Source organism: Haliotis rubra, unplaced genomic scaffold (assembly GCF_003918875.1).
Source record: "Haliotis rubra isolate DU_JTF1 unplaced genomic scaffold, ASM391887v1 Scf1344, whole genome shotgun sequence".
Classification (NCBI taxonomy): domain Eukaryota; kingdom Metazoa; phylum Mollusca; class Gastropoda; order Lepetellida; family Haliotidae; genus Haliotis; species Haliotis rubra.
Window position 1 is genome coordinate 175,116 of NW_025765275.1, and position 18,977 is coordinate 194,092.

General features: G+C 40.2%; 2 protein-coding genes and 1 long non-coding RNA gene across 5 annotated transcripts; 1 reads left to right on the top strand and 2 right to left on the bottom strand.

Annotated features, from left to right (window-relative positions):
* Window positions 1–2,277: 2,277 nt before the first annotated feature.
* Window positions 2,278–3,577, bottom strand: LOC124267883. The gene is made up of 2 exons (XR_006896147.1): window positions 3,514–3,577; window positions 2,278–2,678 (listed from the first exon to the last, which is right to left on the bottom strand). It is a non-coding gene; the product is annotated as an uncharacterized LOC124267883 (long non-coding RNA).
* Window positions 2,557–7,641, bottom strand: LOC124267889. Its single transcript, XM_046702879.1, has 4 exons — window positions 7,278–7,641; window positions 6,243–6,352; window positions 3,566–3,751; window positions 2,557–2,678 (listed from the first exon to the last, which is right to left on the bottom strand). The coding sequence occupies exons 1-4, from the start codon at window positions 7,400–7,402 to the stop codon at window positions 2,557–2,559; spliced, it is 543 nt and encodes a 180-aa protein (XP_046558835.1). The 5' UTR covers window positions 7,403–7,641.
* A 1,767-nt stretch (window positions 7,642–9,408) lies between these two features.
* Window positions 9,409–16,422, top strand: LOC124267882 (60S ribosomal protein L28-like). 3 transcript variants are annotated; one of them, XM_046702873.1, is made up of 5 exons: window positions 9,409–9,431; window positions 12,975–13,073; window positions 13,617–13,740; window positions 15,790–15,908; window positions 16,289–16,422. In XM_046702873.1, the coding sequence occupies exons 2-5, from the start codon at window positions 12,993–12,995 to the stop codon at window positions 16,370–16,372; spliced, it is 408 nt and encodes a 135-aa protein (XP_046558829.1). In that variant the 5' UTR covers window positions 9,409–9,431; window positions 12,975–12,992; the 3' UTR covers window positions 16,373–16,422. The 3 variants fall into 3 exon arrangements, with proteins under 3 accessions (XP_046558829.1, XP_046558828.1, XP_046558827.1); XM_046702872.1 differs by lacking the exon at window positions 9,409–9,431 and adding an exon at window positions 9,747–9,803; XM_046702871.1 differs by lacking the exon at window positions 9,409–9,431 and adding an exon at window positions 9,874–9,948.
* The last annotated feature ends 2,555 nt before the right edge of the window (window positions 16,423–18,977 follow it).

Below are 18,977 nucleotides of genomic sequence, written 5' to 3' on the forward strand. Positions count from 1 at the left end.
CCATCCAACAATCTAGTTAAAACATATTTGGTAACAAACGATACATTGGTTTATGTCAAGAGGTCACCAATTCCACTATCACTAAAACAAATCACTACACTTCAGAAAATGCAATACAATATCACATGCACATTCTGATATTTAGATTTAAGGATTTCCTGACTGGCGATGAAGACAAAAAAAACAACCCCGGAATTGTTATAACAACGCTTTTGGCAACAACTTTTCTTTCAGGATCAAAATGGTTTCCATGGAATGGTTACAAGAAATGAATGTACATAGACCACTTATAAGTCTTGTTACACCATGTAGATAGATGAAGATTACATGATCCAGTGAGTTGACCAGTCACTTCGGACACATGGCAAGCAAGGCCTTTTGGAATTGACTCTTATTGATCCATCAACCCCCACAAACACAAAAATAGAAAAACAAATATTAAAATAGAAACATCTAGTGTTCTCCCCTTACCATGCTGACAATTTACCAACTGGACTTAAACACTAAACATAAACAAGAAAAAACAAATTCTGGCTCTCGGTACAATAAATGCACTAAATACTAAAAATAAATCAAACATTTTGGCCACCTAGTGAATTCATGGAGTTTTGACCAGTTACGGGCGGAATACCACAAAACCTCAACACAGCAGTAGGAGTAGACACCAACACTGACACCGGACACGACAAACGGTACATACAACAAACAAGAAAACAAAACACTAAATACAAATAGTTGTTAATATAATATCACAAGCCCTCATATATGTGGAAAGACCTATGTAAAAGCTGGAATTCATTACAGTGATTATGTGACCATAGGCCCAGCATTGTCATCTGCATCAATGCGTAGCTAAAACAACATTGTGATTTCATTCCAACTCACTAATATCTGACATTTGGCAGCAATACCACAACTGTTTTCTGAAAATGCAGGGAATATTTTGCACATAATTTAAGATATAGCATTTTGGCTGGAAATGTTTGGCAGGGAAAACTGTCTCGACTATTACGCAACGAAAACACACTAAGTGACTGACCTTTAAACAGGTTCTTGTCTGATCATAAACAATGTCTAATATGAAAATATTTCTTCTATGCATGGAACCACTTCTGAATTGTGTCTATAAAGAGAGTTTTTAAGTCAGAGTAAAAGTTAAGACTTTAATGAGTGAGGGAGTTTGGTTTTAGGCCGCATTTAGCAATATTCCAGCAACATCACGGCTGGGGAAACCAGAAATGGGCTTCACACGTTGTACTCATGTGGGGAATCGAACCCGGGGCTACGGCGTGACGAGCGACCGCTTTAACCACTAGGCTACCCCACCGCCCCAGACTTTAATGAAATCTGTAGCTTTTACAACTAAAACATCAAATAATGGATATTCAAAACCTTGAATTATACCTGCATTTAAACATCCAATGATGAATGAACAAGTGAAGATCTGGGTTAGAATTGGTCTTCAGCAACCCATGCTTGTTGTAAGAGGTGACTAATGGGATTGGATGGTCAGACTCACTGACTTGGTTCACACGTCATTGTATCCCAGTTGCGTAAAATGATGCTCATAATATTGATCACTGGATTGTCTGGTCCAGACTGGATTATTTACAGACCGCTGCTAAATAGGTGAAATATTGCTGAGTGGGGAGTTAACAACAAACCAACTAACCAATGATAAATGATCTTTGGTGTTGATGGAAGCTCAATGATGACGGCAAAAGACATTTTGGTTTCCAAAATTCAAGGGTCATGAATCATAATGACTAACGGAAGCAATTGATAAGGTAATACAGCATTTGCATATGAACCTGTTTTAACGTTGCTTTGAAACTATTTCTGTGACATGACAACTTGTGGGTGTAAGCCTAATCAGATGTAGATATTAGACATTTACTAGTTGGTGCAGACAAACCAAGAACTACAGTCCTGGCAAACTAGGATTTAAACTCGGCATGATAGGTCTCTGGTGTTCCTGGTGACACCAGAAATGGGCGTCACACATTGTACCCATGTGGGGAATTGAACCTGGGTCTTTGGTGTGACCAGCGAACGCTTTAACCACTAGGCTACCCCACCGCCCCATTTCCTCAATGAAACAAGTTGACATTCTGGTTCCAGATTGAGGAAATCAGGTGGCAATCTAGGTTCTTAGCACTATGATGATATTTAACATCAACTTGTGATAGTAGTGCTGAGATGACCGCCATATGCAGGTGGATCCTGACAATAAGTGTTCAGATTACAACACACACACACACACAGCAGTACTTGTCATGCAGCATATGCTGCAGCCTCCAGGCTGCCTACCCTACACACTGATTCCAAGATCACAGCTTAATATAATGAAACATGTCATGACCAAACCCCATTTTGGCCAGGTGTTTTGAAGTTTGTACAAACAAGTGGTTGCCGTTCCATCTTTCAATGTTAGTCTGAGTCACTAATAGTTAGTACCTCGAATAGGAAAGGGTGCTAGATTCAATTCATGTCTTACAAGGTATGAAAGCATGATGTATATGTGACATAAAGAGACTATCTGTGCTTGTGTTGTCCTCAGGACTGGGCATGGTACTGCTGTAGGGTTTGGTAGGCCCAGTGGATGTACAGATTCAGTCGGTCTGGGTCATCAGAGAGAAGATGCTGCAACTGTGACGTCCTCATCTCCAACAGCATCCCTGCAACAACAGTCAACGTCCCATCAGTCAGAAAGACTTCCATTACACTCTGACATCATAACAGAATAAGTTGCTACTGCTGTCACCAGCTCTGTTGCTGTATCAGACAGACCGTTGTTCAGCCTCCTTGATTGGCTTTACCATTTCATTAACAATCATATGGTTGGGCTACAACAGTGTGAGCAAAGCTATTTATGTGCAACCAGAAAAAACAAAATACAGAGTGATTGAGTAAGCCTGATTTTATGACACTTTTAGCAATATTCTATAAGTATCATGGCAAGGGACACCATAAATTGGCTTCACACATTGTGCCAATATTCTCTACCATGTCAACTGAAACACAATATGACTGACTGACTGAGTTTGGTTTTACGCTGCTTTTAGCAATATTCCAGCAACATCCGTGGCGGCAAGGACACCAGAAATGGGCTTCACACAATGTACCCATGTGGGGATTCAAACCGGTCTCGGGCGGCGAATAGCGCTTTAACCATTAGGCTACCCCACTGCCCCAAACACAATATGAGACAGACAGTGAATAATGCATAACAATACAGTTGACTTGGTACTCAGGATTTGGTGATGAGCCAGTTATACAACCTGAATGTCGAGATGGCCGATCACAGTCCTAGACCAACTAATCAAATAAAATCAAATGATCAATTGTAAGGTTTGCAAAAGCAAAACCCTGCCATACCATATTGAGACAAACATTCTCAAGTGGCTTCCCATTTGTAAATTATTCCCATTTATCAAAAATGACTTGTTGCAACCAAGAACCAAGAAAAGAATCTGTTGTCCACAAAATGTAAAAAGGGCCAGTTTTGTTTACCTGTGATGTGAGATGCATGATCAGGGAACATTTCTCTAACTTTGTCATAAACTTCCTGTCCCGAGATCAGCTTCTGCAGTGTGGTTGTTGTTTTTCTCAGTGTGTGGAACACTGGATTCCTGGGAGACATGGTAACACTTGAGATAGGAATCCTTGGCTCGGGACATCGCCTGTCTCAACATCTCTGGCGACGCTAGAAGCTGTGACACAGTGTCAGAGTCTAACTCAGCCAGCATGCCTGTCCACATGGAAATAGAGAGATATTGTCTGTTTGTTGTTTATTGATCATTATTGTCCAGTCCAGCTAAATAACAACAACTGAGTTTCGATTAGCCTAACATGATGAACATGTGTCAGATATTGATCTACGCTCTGATTCACAGTTAGGGTGTAATGATGTGCTGTAAGTCAGTGAGTCTGATCACATGATCAAATATAGAGACAATCCTAAGAACCAGTTCTATTGTGGGAATACCGAGAAAGTGATTTTTTTATCAATCCTTCGAGAACAAAGAATTGAGAGCTGAGGTAATACATGACACGTCAGTATTCTGCGAGGTATCAATGATATGATTGGTTTAATCACTTTCATTCACTCCAAACAAAAAGAAAAATGTGTCTTAAAGAAATTCACTCTCAGTTTGTCTATGAATACACTGTAAATTGTGCCTACAAGATTGCTCTGCCAATGAATTTACTGCTTCCTTGATGTTGGCCTGTGAATATCATTGAGTCTGGATCAGAAACACAAATGTAACTCACATCAAGTTACAATCTAACGTGTAAAAACAGCTGAAACATACGAGATGTAAGGTATTATGTACTGAACCACAAAAGAAACGTCCCTTTTCAAAACCAAATGCAAAATTTTGTTCTTGCAAGGTGGTGTTTTTGTTATGATTGTACCGTTTTCTTAACATGTTTTTCAATCCAAATTGACAGTTATTACCAACATCAGTGTGTTTTCTGATGAAAAAGCATATCGACCAAATGCACTGAAAAAGGCAGACATGGTAAAAGGTTCCGTATGACATTCGTGAAAATGAAAATGCATGTGCATGTTGTGACAACCCTACCAATGAAAGCGAGTCCCAAACTCACCTGAAATCATTTTTATTTTGACACAGCCACCATGCCACATCTTACGAGAAATCAGAGTAACCAAGTCGTGGGACGGTTGCAAGTTGTCCAGACTGCACGGAGGGTAGCCAATCATTTTAATGTTCATGGTAGGACAATCTACTGACTGCAGGAGTGGTATCAGGTCACTAACAGCATCCAAGACAGTCCATGCAGTGGGCTACATTCAGTAACATCACAACATCAAGATTGCCAGGCTGTGCGCAACCATCAGCAGAATCGCTTCCCCAAAAGGACGGCGGAAACAGCACAGCAGACCATTTAGGCTCACCACAGTGATACAGTGCCGATACAATGTGTGGACGTTTGCGTGGAAGAAACCTCTACTGTCACAGACAATATCGTAGTCCTGTCCTCACCGCTCATCACCGCCAAAACCGACCAAAATGGGCAACTCAGCATTGAAATTGGCGTTATCGACAGTGGAGAACTGTGCTGTTATCTCATGAAAGCCGATATTGCGTTTCGACAGTCGATGGCAGAGTGAGAGTATGGCGAGGGCGTGGTGAAATGTTTTCCAATGAGTGTATTGTTGAAAGAGACTTGTGGGGTGGTCCAAGCATCATAGTGTGGGGTGCAATCGGTCTGAACCAGTTAGTTAATACCGTGGTGTTCCAGAATCTTGGTCCAGGATGAGGAAATGACATGACAACTGCTCGCTATATTGATTAAGTCATAAGACTCCACGTTGTACCACATTTTTGACGTTACTGAAATCACATCTTCCAGCAAGACAACGCTCGTGCCCACACTGCCAGAGCAACATTGGACTTCCTAAGATAGCATGGCATCCAAACCCTACAAAATCTTGCACTAGGTCCGAATTTAAGTCCAGTAGAACATCTTTGGGACAAGATTCAAAAAAGACTGAATGGCCTCCAACCAAGGCCGACAACTACGGCTAGACTCGATCATGCATTTCGCAGAGTATGGACCCAAGTGTGCATGACCTTCATCGACTGGCCAATTCATTCCATGTACAGACGATGCAACGATTTCAGCAATGCCCATAGAGACCACACACGATACTGACTTTGGGGTATCTTAATGGTACCATTTTTGATGATTTTGTTTGTGTGAACTCTAAATGTATTTCCCGAAAATGTGTTAACCATAATTGTCAAGTTTTGATTGTTAGAGTGAATTAAAGTGTGTGCTTTAAGAAACCCTATCAGTCACGACATTTCTTTTGTGGTTCAGTATAGGTGAGATGATAATATAAATCAATCAGGCCAATATAAAAAAATGGTGTGGTTCAGATTACACCTCTTTAAAAGTTTGGTAGTAGGTAGGTAGGTAGGATGTTTTCATTTTTTATCCAGAAGTACAAACTAATAGCACATTTATCAATGTGTAATTGTTTATTCAATCAAGGTTTAGATTGCCCTCTTGCAGCCATTGTTTTGACTGTCCCTATCAGAATGGCCAATGTCTGTTTGTGCTGAGAAAAAAATTCGTCATCTAAAAGCATACATCATACCTCTAAAAAAAATTGGATCGGCACTAGAATTCAAGGGTTGGTCGGGTAATCGGCAACCACAGCATTTTTCTTTTTAGGCCTCATGGAGCAAAGTGGAACACTACTGTACCTGTTAACTCTGATGGCATTGATGGTTCAAGAACAGATATTTTGGCATACAGGGCATCACAGAGTTCTGGACTGGACTCTGCTGCGGACTTCCTCACATTACAGAATGCACTGAAACATTGATAACTATTCTGAAACACTTGAGTCCATACTGAAACATTTAAAACATGAACCACTGTCAACAATGACATACACCGTGGTACACAATGTAGTACATCTTTACCTTTAATTAACTATCGGTACACCTACAGAATACCTATCAGCCATATTGTTTAGTGTCACGTCAGCCTATCCCTAAACCTTATCCTAACCCTAAGTAAACTTGCGTGCTTTCAAAGATGGCGGGTATCCGGTATTCTGTAATCTTGCCTAACTATCACATAAGAATGATTGGGATATAGGGTAAGAGTTCTTCCCGTTCCCCCATCCCAAATAATATTTATAAATATACTGAAATTATTAACAAAACTTAACACAACAATTACTAGAGAACTCACAAAATGACTCAAAGTCCAAAATTTAAGTTAGGGTTAGGTTTAGGGTTGGGGGAACTGAAGGAACTCTTTCCCAAGAATCTTCTAGATTATATCCTGATAATCAAACACCCTGAAACATTCAGTTTGGCAGAAGGGGTCGTTGTCGGCACGGGTACTACTGATGTGAACCCCAGGTACGTTTCTGTATACAGAAAAATACCCTAGCCAAAATCGGAATACAGAAACGTACCCTAGTGTGTTGTTTTCTTGATTGGAACTGTCATACAGCTGAATTAGATGCATTTGATTGCGTTCTATAAGAAACGACCATACACGGTAACGAATATTTCGCGGAGCACAATACCATTTGCAATCAGTTGAACGGGAACAACTACATACAGTTTCGTTTTTGGGTTGCGAAATATGGACGTGCAAGGTGCCGGGTACGTTTCTGTATTTTGACATTGTTTAGGGTACATTACTGTATACAGAAACGTACCTGGGGTACATATCTGTATCGTACCTGTGCCGACAACGACCCCTTCAGCTTCAGTTTGTACCTGTGACTTTCAGACGTAAAATTGTGTTTATCCAATGTTTGCACAGCTTTTTCCACATAATTTTTCAGATGGGAAGGGTTTTCTAACATTTTCAACACATTCTCGTCATTCTCGTCTAACAACATCCCAGTAATTTGTGCAGGGAATGTTTCGGTTTCAACTCTTCCACTTTGATATAGAGATGTTCCGAAAGAATGTCATGTTTCTTTGGCATCGTTGCTTTTGACATGTGGGAGGTATATGCAAAATATATATATTCCGACCAAACATGACATCAACATCCCTGAAAGGGAGCAACATTCGCAACAACTATCTGTCAAACACCTCCATGCTGACACGACCTGTGAAATAATAAGCGACAATAACTTCCGGCAATTCGGAGCCGGATACGCTCACGCAGCAAAATGTAGTCCCTACATATACGGTTTGTTTTACAACAATTTATATTATCATCAACATTGTTCAAAACCCCAGACAAACGTTATAAATGTGTCAACAAAATCAGGAAATCCTATATTCATTGATTACATATCTTATGTGCGCTTTAATTATTAAATGACAAATGATTTGTATTTTGGGCCAGTGGTCTTTGTATGGAATAAAACTGCCTGTCTGTCAACTTGAGATGGTACTCGCAAGGGCAGACCGTGGCATATTTCAATATAGCATTATTAGCGAATGACTAATAATTCGTCAACGATATATATCTATCCCAATTTATAGTAAATAACTAAACAAACAAACATGATCCACGCTGTATGTTTCACACATTTTTAGATATGAAAAATAAATTACCTACCTGTCTGACAGGGTAAAAAATAATATGTATAATTGGCCCTTATTGTCATATAATATATGATATCAGTACAGTGTAAACGTAGACCTCTGACCACGGATCAGCTAGGGTAGATGTCAGGTGAGGTGAGGTGAGGTGAAATTGGGTTTAACGTCGTGCTTGAGAATATTTCGCTCATATGACGACGTGCATGCGTGTGTATGTGTATGTGCGGCTGCTTGTACTAGCCCAGACTGAAGCTGGTTTTATAGTGTTAGCCCACTGAGATACCATGCCGCAGTGAAGCATGAATACCCCACCCAGACACATTGTACTGACTCCGAGCCGACAAGTCCTTGTTGTACCCATTAATGCCGAGCGCCAGGCAGGGACCAACATGTACCATAGTTTAACGTCTTTTGGTATGACGCGGTCGGGGATCGAACCCACGACCTTCCGCTCTCCGGGTGGACGCCCTAACCACAACACCACGGAGGCGGTCTAGATGTCAGGGCTCAGAAGATCCTGGTAATAGGCGACTATTGTAGGAGGCGACTGCATGATAAGATCGAGTGGTCATCATTACATCTCCCGATGTAGTTTTATGCATGTCATCTTATCCTGATTGCGTCTATGATTAGCTTATGATGTCAATCACTGGATTGTGTAGTCAGACTCACTGTCATGTAGCTGGAATATTGCCGAGACAGAAAACGTCCGCATTATTATATTTGTTACATACAGAGTTTCCTCCAAATTTAGCTCTTGTGAAACTATTTTAACATTTTTTGGTATATTTGAGTCTGAAAGAATGCCAAAATAATCGAGTCGTTTTCGTTGAGTGGTTGAGTGAGTTTGGGTTTATGCCGCATTTAGCAATATTCCATCAATATCACGACGGGAGACACCAGAAATGGGCTTCACACATTGTACCCATGTGGGGAATCGAACCCGGATCTACGGCGTGACGGACGAAAGCTTTAACCACTGGGCTACCCGATCGCCCCTCGTTTTCGTTGAACCAGGGAGAAAAGAAGACGTAGATTATCCCTAGTTGAACCAAATTAATTTCAAAGTATTCAAATACATAGTTTGCACGAATTTTGACTTAACAATTGATATCTAACTATGAAAATGGCGGTTTATTTGTAAGCCAGAAACTATTACACTACTCGAATATCAGCAAGAATTCAGTCAAAGGTGTGATCGACAAAATAAACAAGAAATAATTGAGGCATCATTAATAGAATCCATATGAGGTCCTGTCATTGGAGGCACAGTGTTAAATAGTTGTGTAGATAATATTTTCCTCTAGCGGGCGAAGGAATATTATAGTCCCATTACTTCCGATCAGCCTCTTTTTCAATTCTCACGTTGAGGTATACGAACTTTGCAATTGTTGTCGTAGAAAACTGCGAATAATTGTACTAATTCTGAAAATTATGATTGTTCGATAAGGAGTGGTCAGTGTAAAGGCACTACATATCACCTTTACCTAAAATTATGAACGTAGAAAGGGCTGATCATGAAATACAGCTCTCTTTAAACACCAGGCACATGCCATGTGCTTCGCTTCTCTTTCCATTCTGATGTTTCACTTAGTAAATCATTCTTTCAGCTTGAAACATACGTTTCACTAATTTTCAAAATAGTTCACTGAAGGTAGCCGGTTCCAAAGCTCTTTTTGGTCGGTCTACGATGTGCGGGGGATGTTATCTGACTCATTGCATCTCCACAACACTGGTCATGATGTAAACTCTTGTTTCATTAATATTTGGTTCAACACAACCGCAAATTGGGCGATCGAAAAGATAAGTAGTGAAAACACCTTACAGCATGAAATGCTTGCTGATTGTTATCACAAAGACTTCGTTGTTTGGGAAAGCGTGTAAAGCTGTGAGTTAACACAATAATTCTGGATAAAACTAGGGAACTTGAACAAAACATGCAACCCATGAAAATGTCTTTCATTTAGGACGCGAGCCAGCCAATCATAAGTCGTCACATGAATAAAAAAAATACTTGTTGAGGTATAGGAAAATTGTGTAAATATTCTGCAAAAATAGTGATAATATTAATATTATCATTTTGTTCCATAAAGCAAAACGGGTCTAAAGTTCCCACACCCAGTGTGATATCCCATCAAGATGCATTGTTTTATGCTAAATCATTCAACTTCATTCACTGGCTCATCTTTGCAAAAGGCCAATGAATGAAAGATTGCATACATCAGAATGACATGAAAAGTTTCATTGTTGCCGACGAGGATTCATTTTCATACATCTTCTGAATATTCCTTTGAGATCTATGCCTTGTAATTGTAAACAGTCAGCCTGCGTTATTGATACATGTTTATAAGCCTGAAAATGCAGGGAAAATTTATCGTTAGTCCGAAAGTTCATCCAGCTATAGTCTGTTTGCAGTGAAAATGTACCGATGAATATCACTTTAAACAAAAAAAGTAAATCAAATACAGTGAAATTAAGATTGCGAATCCTCATAATTACCTTGCCAATTGAACATTTAAATCTCGGAAGTTTATTCATCTTAGGATAAAAGTTGTTTAACAAACGATCATAGTTTCAAATCGCTATTATTGGTTTGTACTACAAGGGGGTAAGCGCATTAGTTGGAACAATGAAACAAATGCACGTGCTGTACGTGATGAGCGTTAACTCAGACCAACCCGGGCGGTGGGGTAGCCTAGTGGTTAAAGCGTTGGCTCGTCACGCCAAAAGCCCGGGTTCGAATCCCCACATGGGTACAATGTGTGAAGCCCATTTCTGGTGTCCCCGGCCGTGATGTTGCTGGAATATTGCTAAAAGCGGCGTAAAACCAAAACTCAGTCAGTCAGTCAGACCAACCCCAAAAGGTTCTCGGTGTTTCATTTAATGTGCATTCCCCCCTTGCAATACAAACCAAAAATAGCGATTTGAAACTATGATCGTTTGTTAAAGGTCACATGAAACGTAAAATACAACTTTGCAGATTCTGATACCTTTCGGTATGGACTTACCGAAGCAAATCATCAAAAATGCAAATTCAACTTATAAAGTTGAAAAATAACACGATGAAAAAACCCAGAGTTCAAACGATTCACTAATAGTTTCGCGCAGGTTGGAAGCGGGTTGTCCGGTGAATACTCGGTGAAAGCTTTGGTGTGAGCTATTTTTTAAAATGTTTTGTTGTTAATATTTCACAGGCGCGAGCTTTTTATATGTTATGACAGTAGATTACCAACTGTTCTTCTTACGGAGTCACCTTCTCAGTTCGATACTTAAAAGCAATGTCATTATTTAGCGTTGACAGAATTTCTAACTGTGATATAGATATGTCGTTGTCACAGACAAAACTCAATGTCGGTTTTATTGACACCTATGTGTCTGCCCGCCTGTCTGCTAATGACAATATTCAATACACAACTTCGATCACTGACCACATGCAATTTGAACTTAACACCTATCAGGCTATACACCATAAACAAAACGCATTGATTTATGGCCTGAGTTCAGTCTCTTTCACATTATGTAATTACACAGACAGGCAGGTGTGATACTTGTACACATGACATGTTATGATGTCTGTTGATTGAAAAATGTTATACACAAAAATGAGCATGTATTTACAAAACCCATCATCTCTATATATACACACACAATGAGCCGTGAGGGCATCTGCAAATGAACCAGCCGTTACACTTGAGTGCACACCCACCCGCTCTGACTGGGTTCGGTATCCCGGCTGCTTCGTTTCTAGGGAAGTAAACCCAAGTACACAATATTGCACTTTTGATTTGTGATTGTACACTTATTATTTTGTTTATATGTTTTTTCATAATCATGAATAAGTGATAATTGTGTTTAAATTGTTTGATATTTTGGTTGCATATGACCTTTAAACAACTTTTATCCTAAGTTGAATAAAATTCTGAGATTTAAATGTTCAGTTGGCAAGGTAAAATTATGAGGATTTGCAATCTTAATTTCACTCTATTTGATTTACTTTTTTTTTTTAAATGAAATTCATCAGTACGTTTTCACTGCAAACAGACTATAATGTTGCATGGATGGTTAAGCAAACTATAGAAAGCTTTCACCAGGCATGTTTTGCAAGCACCCAAACAACATCCTGTGTTAATAGAGGGGTGTGGGGGTAGCCTAGTGGTTAAAGCGTTCGCTCGTCACACCGAAGACCCGGGTTCGAATCCCCACATGGGAACAATGTGTGAAGCCCATTTCTGGTGTTCCCCGCCATGATATTTCTGGAATATTGCTAAAAGCAGCGTAGAACCACACTCACTCACTCTGTTGATAGGCAGACTAGTCTTCAACAACCCATGCTTGTAAAGGGCAACTGACAGGATTAGGTGAGCAGGCTCTCCAACTTGATTGAAGAAACAATGGAGATTTAGCTATGAAACCTGAACTATGAACCTTGGCAGACAAATTGGGAAGAGTTAGTTATTTTGTGAAACATTTATGTTAACAGACATTTTAGTTTACAGTTCATTCCATTGAGTAATGCGAAAAGCTTTAAACACAGATTTGTACCTATTCCACTTTATTCAGCCTGTTATCAGTGAAATAGAACTCTTTTTTTGCCAAGCCACAAGAAGTTATATATTACTTATGATATTATCCTAGGCATTGATTCACAGATAGACAGGGAAATATTTTCTTCTAACCATGCTGGGTATAATGTGTGGAGCCCTTTTCTGGTGTCCCCCGCCGTGATGTTGCTGGAATATTGCTAAAAGCGGCGTAAAACCAAACTCAGTCCATCAGTCAGTGTTCTAACCATGCTGATGTTGCTGACATGTTGTGGACTGGGGCCAAACCAGGTCGTCTGAGCACATGTAGATAGATCCCTGCAAGTCCATGAAGTAAATGTAGACTGTTATATTGGTAATTTGTCTGCTTCAGCTGACCATCGTCGTCACAATGTCGGCCGACCTACAGTGGATGATCATCAGGAACAACTCCTCCTTCTTGCTGAAGAGACCCAGACTCACCATCAGCACGGTACACTTGCACTCGAACAGTATACAGGGGTGGAAATAACTTTAACAGTGCTAGTGTACTCCGGTACAGTGGCACATGTAAAATCACTTGCCCTGATAATTTTTCCACTATACCGTCCGTTTTCTTGTTGATTTTTTAAATAAAGAACATAATTAACATTGGAAAGTCAACTGGACACCGGTACAGTGTGATATACAAATTTGCTTGCCAGACGTCCGAGTCCAGTGTTTTTTTCTGTCGGGCAAGCAAATTTGTAAATGGGTTATTTCCACCCCTGAGTATACGAGATAGTAAAACTCCTCTGTGTAGGAATACAGATTCTGAGCAGCTGGTGCTTCTTGTAAGACGCGACTAAATAGGTCGTCTTGTCAGGCAGTGTGATTTCAGTGGGTTGTTTCACAAAGTCGAAAATTTTGGCCCAATGGAACTTGTCATTGTAGCAATTGGAGTCCGATCTTAATATCAGCTTATAGCTGGAATTTTGCTGAATGGGGCATTTAACCAAAAAATATTTCTGCTACATGGGGTTTTTTCTTATTGCAGGAAAAAAACAACTTGAAGGGTATCAACTCCTTCCGTTACAATGGTCTGATCCGCAAGAAGACTCTTGGTGTGGAGCCAGCAAAGGACGGAAAGGGCGTTGTCTTGGTCACCAGAAATTCAACTGGTCAGTGGTGGTTTGTGTTACATCTGCATATTATCAGAATTCATGGATTGTAAACTCTACGAATGGTCAGGTTCGAGGTTAAGCAATCTTAACATTTTCAAAGTTATCATGCAAAACAAGAAAACGTATGAACATAATGAAATGAAATTGCCAGAAAGTAAAATGGCACTTGTACTGACAGTCTATGTTCAACCTCAAATTAAATACAGTAATAAGTATTGAAATTTTACCAAACAAATTAACACATGAAGATCCGGGTTAGAATTCGTCTTTAGTAACCCATGCTTGTAGTAAGAGGTGACTGAGGGAATTAGGTGATCACGCTCGCCGACTTGGTTGACACATCATTGTATCCTATTTGCGTAGATTGATGCTCATAATGTTGATCACTGGATTGTCTAGCCCAGACTTGATTGTTTACAGACTGCCGCCATAAAGCTGAAATATTGCTGAATGCGGTGTTGAACAGCAATCACTCAGTCTTATCGGCTGGAGAGAGTGGTGTACTAGCATCTTTGTGGTGATTCCTGGTTAGAATGGATCACTGTCCATTACTACACTTGTCGTAAGGGTCCTTGTTCCATCTTCAAATGGGGGAGACTGCCTCCGTGGTGTAGTGGTTAGAGCCTCCGCCCGGAGAGCGGAAGGTCGTGGGTTCGATCCCCGACCGCGTCATACCAAAAGACGTTAAAATATGGTACTTGTTGGGCCCTGCCTGGCACTCAGCATTACTGGGTACAACAAGGACTGGTCAGCTCGGAGTCAGTATAATGTGTCTGAGTGGGGTATTCATGCTTCACTGCGGCGTGGTATCTCAGTGGGCTAACACTATAAAACCAGCTTAAGTCTGGGCTAGTACAAGCAGCCGCACATACACATACACGCATGTGCATGTCGTCATATGAGCGAAATATTCTCACGCACGACGTTAAACCCACTTTCACTTCACTTCACTTCACTTCACTTCAAATGGGGGCGGTGCAGTAGCCTAGAGGTTAAAGCATACGCTCGTCATGCCGAAGATCCCACATGGGTACAATGTGTGAAGTCCCATTTCTGGTGTCCCCCACCTTGATGGAATATTGCTAAAAGCAGCGAAAAAGTAAAACTAGCTCATTTTCGAATGGATTAGTAAGAACATCCTACTAAAGTGTAGCCACTACTGGCTCCATTGTCAATGAAGCTAGTGTTGTTTCACATGCAGGTAGCAAAAGTGCTGTAAGTCACCATGGTGATCTGCCTTCAGTTGTTGGCAATCTCTACCCCGTTTTCATATTGTATTGGACCCAGGAAGGTCGGGGTTAGAATGAATCTTCAGTAACCCATGCTTCTAATAGCCGATTAACGGAACCGGGTAGTCAGGCTTGCTGGCTTGGCTGACACATGTCATCGGTTCCCAATTGCGCAAATCGATGCTCATGCTGTTGATCACTGGATTTTCTGGTCCAGACTCGATTATTTACAGACCGCCGCCATATAGCTGGAATATTGCTGAGTGTGGCGTAAAACTAAACTCACTCACTCGTATTGTTGTGTTTAGAATTATTGTTTTATGATAGCATGCTAGTTTTAAGTCTAAGTCTGTGATAATCGCAGTCGAGTTATTTTACAGGGGTGAAACAGTACGCTTTTACCACAGTACGTATTGCGTTATGAAGCCTTCGTTTTGGTTCGGTATATGAGATATAATCATAATGCAGAAAATTGACATTCAACAAGAGCTAAACCTTATAGGAATACATAGGTTATAACAAAATGATTTGATTTTTAGACATTTTAGAAAAGGTTTGAAAAGGTTAATAAAATGATGGTACAAAAGCCAAAAACAACGCATTTTTGGATTGCATTATTGTATACCAAACCGAAGGCAAAATACCACAGTATACCATTTCACCCCTATATTTTACTGTCCTCTATCAGCAGGCATTAATATAGTATAATTTTGTTTTATTTATATACAACTTTCACCGTCATGATATGGCTGAAATAATGCCGATGTGACTTTCAATTTTAACTCACTCACTCACTCACTCACTGTTTCACTTCCAGGAGGCCGCAAACCCAACAAATCCTTCACTCGTGTTGAACTGAAGCGTGATCCCCGCCGGACGTTCGCTACTATCAGGAAGACCATCAGGAGAAACAAGTACAGGAAAGACTTGAAGATGGTAACTAACCAGGATTATAGGCTTGAAATTGAAAGAATTGGTTCTCAGGCAATTGCTTTGTAAAAAAATGATGTAGGCAGGGAGATGGGGTGTTTTTCAACTTTGGGAAAGCCTCCCAGCGTGAAAAATTCCTTAATAAGTATGATACTGGTGACTTTATCCCTTCATCCAATTTGAAACAGTTTGCAGTGGTCCCAATGTAACTCTTCAGGCAAGAAGATTTCATACAGTTGTAATTCACAAAACTGATCTTGATCTTATCCAATGTATCCCCCCTCGTGACCAGTGAACAAGTTATGTCACCTGCCAAATGTTAGAGTGGTTTTACATAGTAGCAGGACAATCTCAGCACAAACTGAGTGGGTGTTTTCATGTTGTAGGCTGCAGTGCGGCGAGCTGGCGCCATCCTCCGGAGCCAGAAGCCAATTGTTGTCAAGAAGGCCGGACGGGCAAAGAGGGATTAAAAAACAAACAAGAAAAATTGTAAATACAGATAATAAACTGTCTGGGTGAATCCAAGTTTTTGTGTTGTGTGTTTTCGAAACATCTGTTGTACTTTAGTAAGATGTGCTGCAGTAAGATGCTTTATTGTCCCATGCGATATATGGTTGGTTTGGATTCTCCACACTTTCAATCTTTTTTACAAATATGTTCTTTTTTGATTGTTTCAAGACCTGGCACTTTGGAAAGTTTAAAACAATTTTTAATGAAGTTTTAAAGATACATGCATCATTATGTCACCTCCATCACCTCAGTGGGGCGGTGGGGTAGCCTAGTGGTTAAAGTGTTCGCTCGTCACGCCGAAGGCCTGGGTTCGATTCCCCACATGGGTTCAACTTGTGAAGCCCATTTCTGGTGTCACCCGCCGTGATATTGCTGGAATATTGCTAAAAACGGTGTAAAACCATACTCAGTCAGTCAGTCAGTCCATCATCTCAGTACCATTTCCACATCTGTTAATCTGTGATGGACCAATGAGGAAGTATTGCAAGCCTGACTCGACTCGTTAAACCTCTTATTTTTAATAATTTTACTGAAAATTGTATTTGTCTGTCAAGAGCAAATATATAATATGGCCTAATTGTTTTGAATAATTAGGAAATGTTAACAGCAGAATGAAACTTAGTAGAGTGTTATTTTAATGAATGCAAGACATGTGAAGCAGTTGGTAACTCAGTGTCTTGAAAGATATCTTTAGAAATGCAATGTGGTGTTTTCAAAAGTATCAATACTGATCATTAAAGCATTCTCTTCACACAGAAGATTACATTCCCAACATGTCCAATATGTGAAGCACATTCTAGTCTGCCTGTTGCCAAAAGTGGCATAAACAACACAATTGACTATTGAATGGCACATGCTCAAAAACAAGGGTACTTTCTTTCCCTTTCATTTCTGAGGGGAGAGCGGGTCCCAAATTGGTTAAAGTGTTCACTAGTTGCACCGAAGACCAAGGTGGATTCCCAACATGAGTACATTACTGGTATGCCCACCGTGACAGTGCTTGAATATTGCTAAAAGCCGTGTGTAAAACCAAACTCGCCAGTTCCTGATGTTAATGAGTTGTGTGAAGTATTCGCCCATTATGGGAATGCCCATGTTACTGGTCCAAGCAAATCATGACTTAGGGCCTTCCTCCCAAAATCACAAATACCAAACTCAATCACTCTATATGAAAACAAACCCATACATTTATGACTGTTCTTGACATCTATTTTGCAATTTAGATTTCACGCGCAAGCGAATGTATTTTCTCATGGGAGACAACCGTTTTTACATCACAGTTGCGCTTTATTCTCATCAAACCAAATGAAGCGCAGTAAAATCTCTTTGTATGTGCGAAGGTTCTGTGACAAGAGTAAATAAGAAAATATGTTTGACAAGCATACCATAAGGTGGTGAGATAAAAAAGAAACACGATTTTAAGGATAACAACTTTCTTTTGTTACATCGTTCGTCGGGGGTGGGGGGGCAATTTGTATCTAAGTATATAGAAATTTATGCTTAAAATTTATGTCGAGTGGCGTGTCATTGATTTTGTACATGACATGCAGTGGGGAGGGTGACTTACTGTGTACCTAAATGTTAGAAGGATCATTCACATTGTACATACTCAATAAAATTAGGTGTGTGAGTTTAGTGGTATATGCTCACGAGTGCCCACGAGGTGAAGATTCCATGAGGTGGCGATTCCCAAGTTGAAACTAAAAAGTGCTCGGAATCAGTTCGTTAAATATGTAAGTGTAAACCACGAACAAACAACAAGGAGATGAGGCGAGATTAACCCATTTTGTTTACGGGAGGTAGGGGATCATCAAATTTTTCAAATTTGCACACATGTACTGCGGGATGGGGGTGGGGGAGGGTTGAAATAATTTGTTGATTTTATACATGCCACGCGGGATGGGAGGGGTGGGGGTGGGGAGACTTTCTTTGTACGTAAATTATATGGGGGGTCATTTACAGTGTACATGCTTCTCTATTAAAACAGTCATCAACCCCCTAGCAATAAATTATGAACGGTCCCTATAATATCTATACTACGTTTCCGTAGATATATTATTCAATGATGAAACAACACTTGTTAGGCTTTTCAGTATATGCTATTCGTTAGTGAATATTCTTTATCAACTTGACAAATTAGTTTCTTATGTATGGCATAATTCTGCCTTCTAACGCCCCATGTACATGACACAGAGAAACACTTGTTATTTGGTAAAAGATGAAAACTGTCGCACTAACCTATGTTCCTCATAGGTGAAACAAATCTATCACCTTGTTCACATAATCAAGAAAACACATAGAAACATGTAGAAACGTGTCGTTGAGGGTCCGTAGAGATGCGTTTAGACGAGCTGGCATATGTTTCTATTTTCTCTTAGATCTGGAACTATTTCTATTAAACCCAACAGTTCGCCTACTATTGTCTTTAGGTCCACGGTGTCGATTTGTAGGTATGGAATGTACGTTGGCGATTACGGGGTTTCCATTCTTGTGATAGCCTCGTTTACCATTCGCTGATAGATCGCGCAAAGTTTCTCCCTGGTTGGGGGGCGAGATCATTCGCAT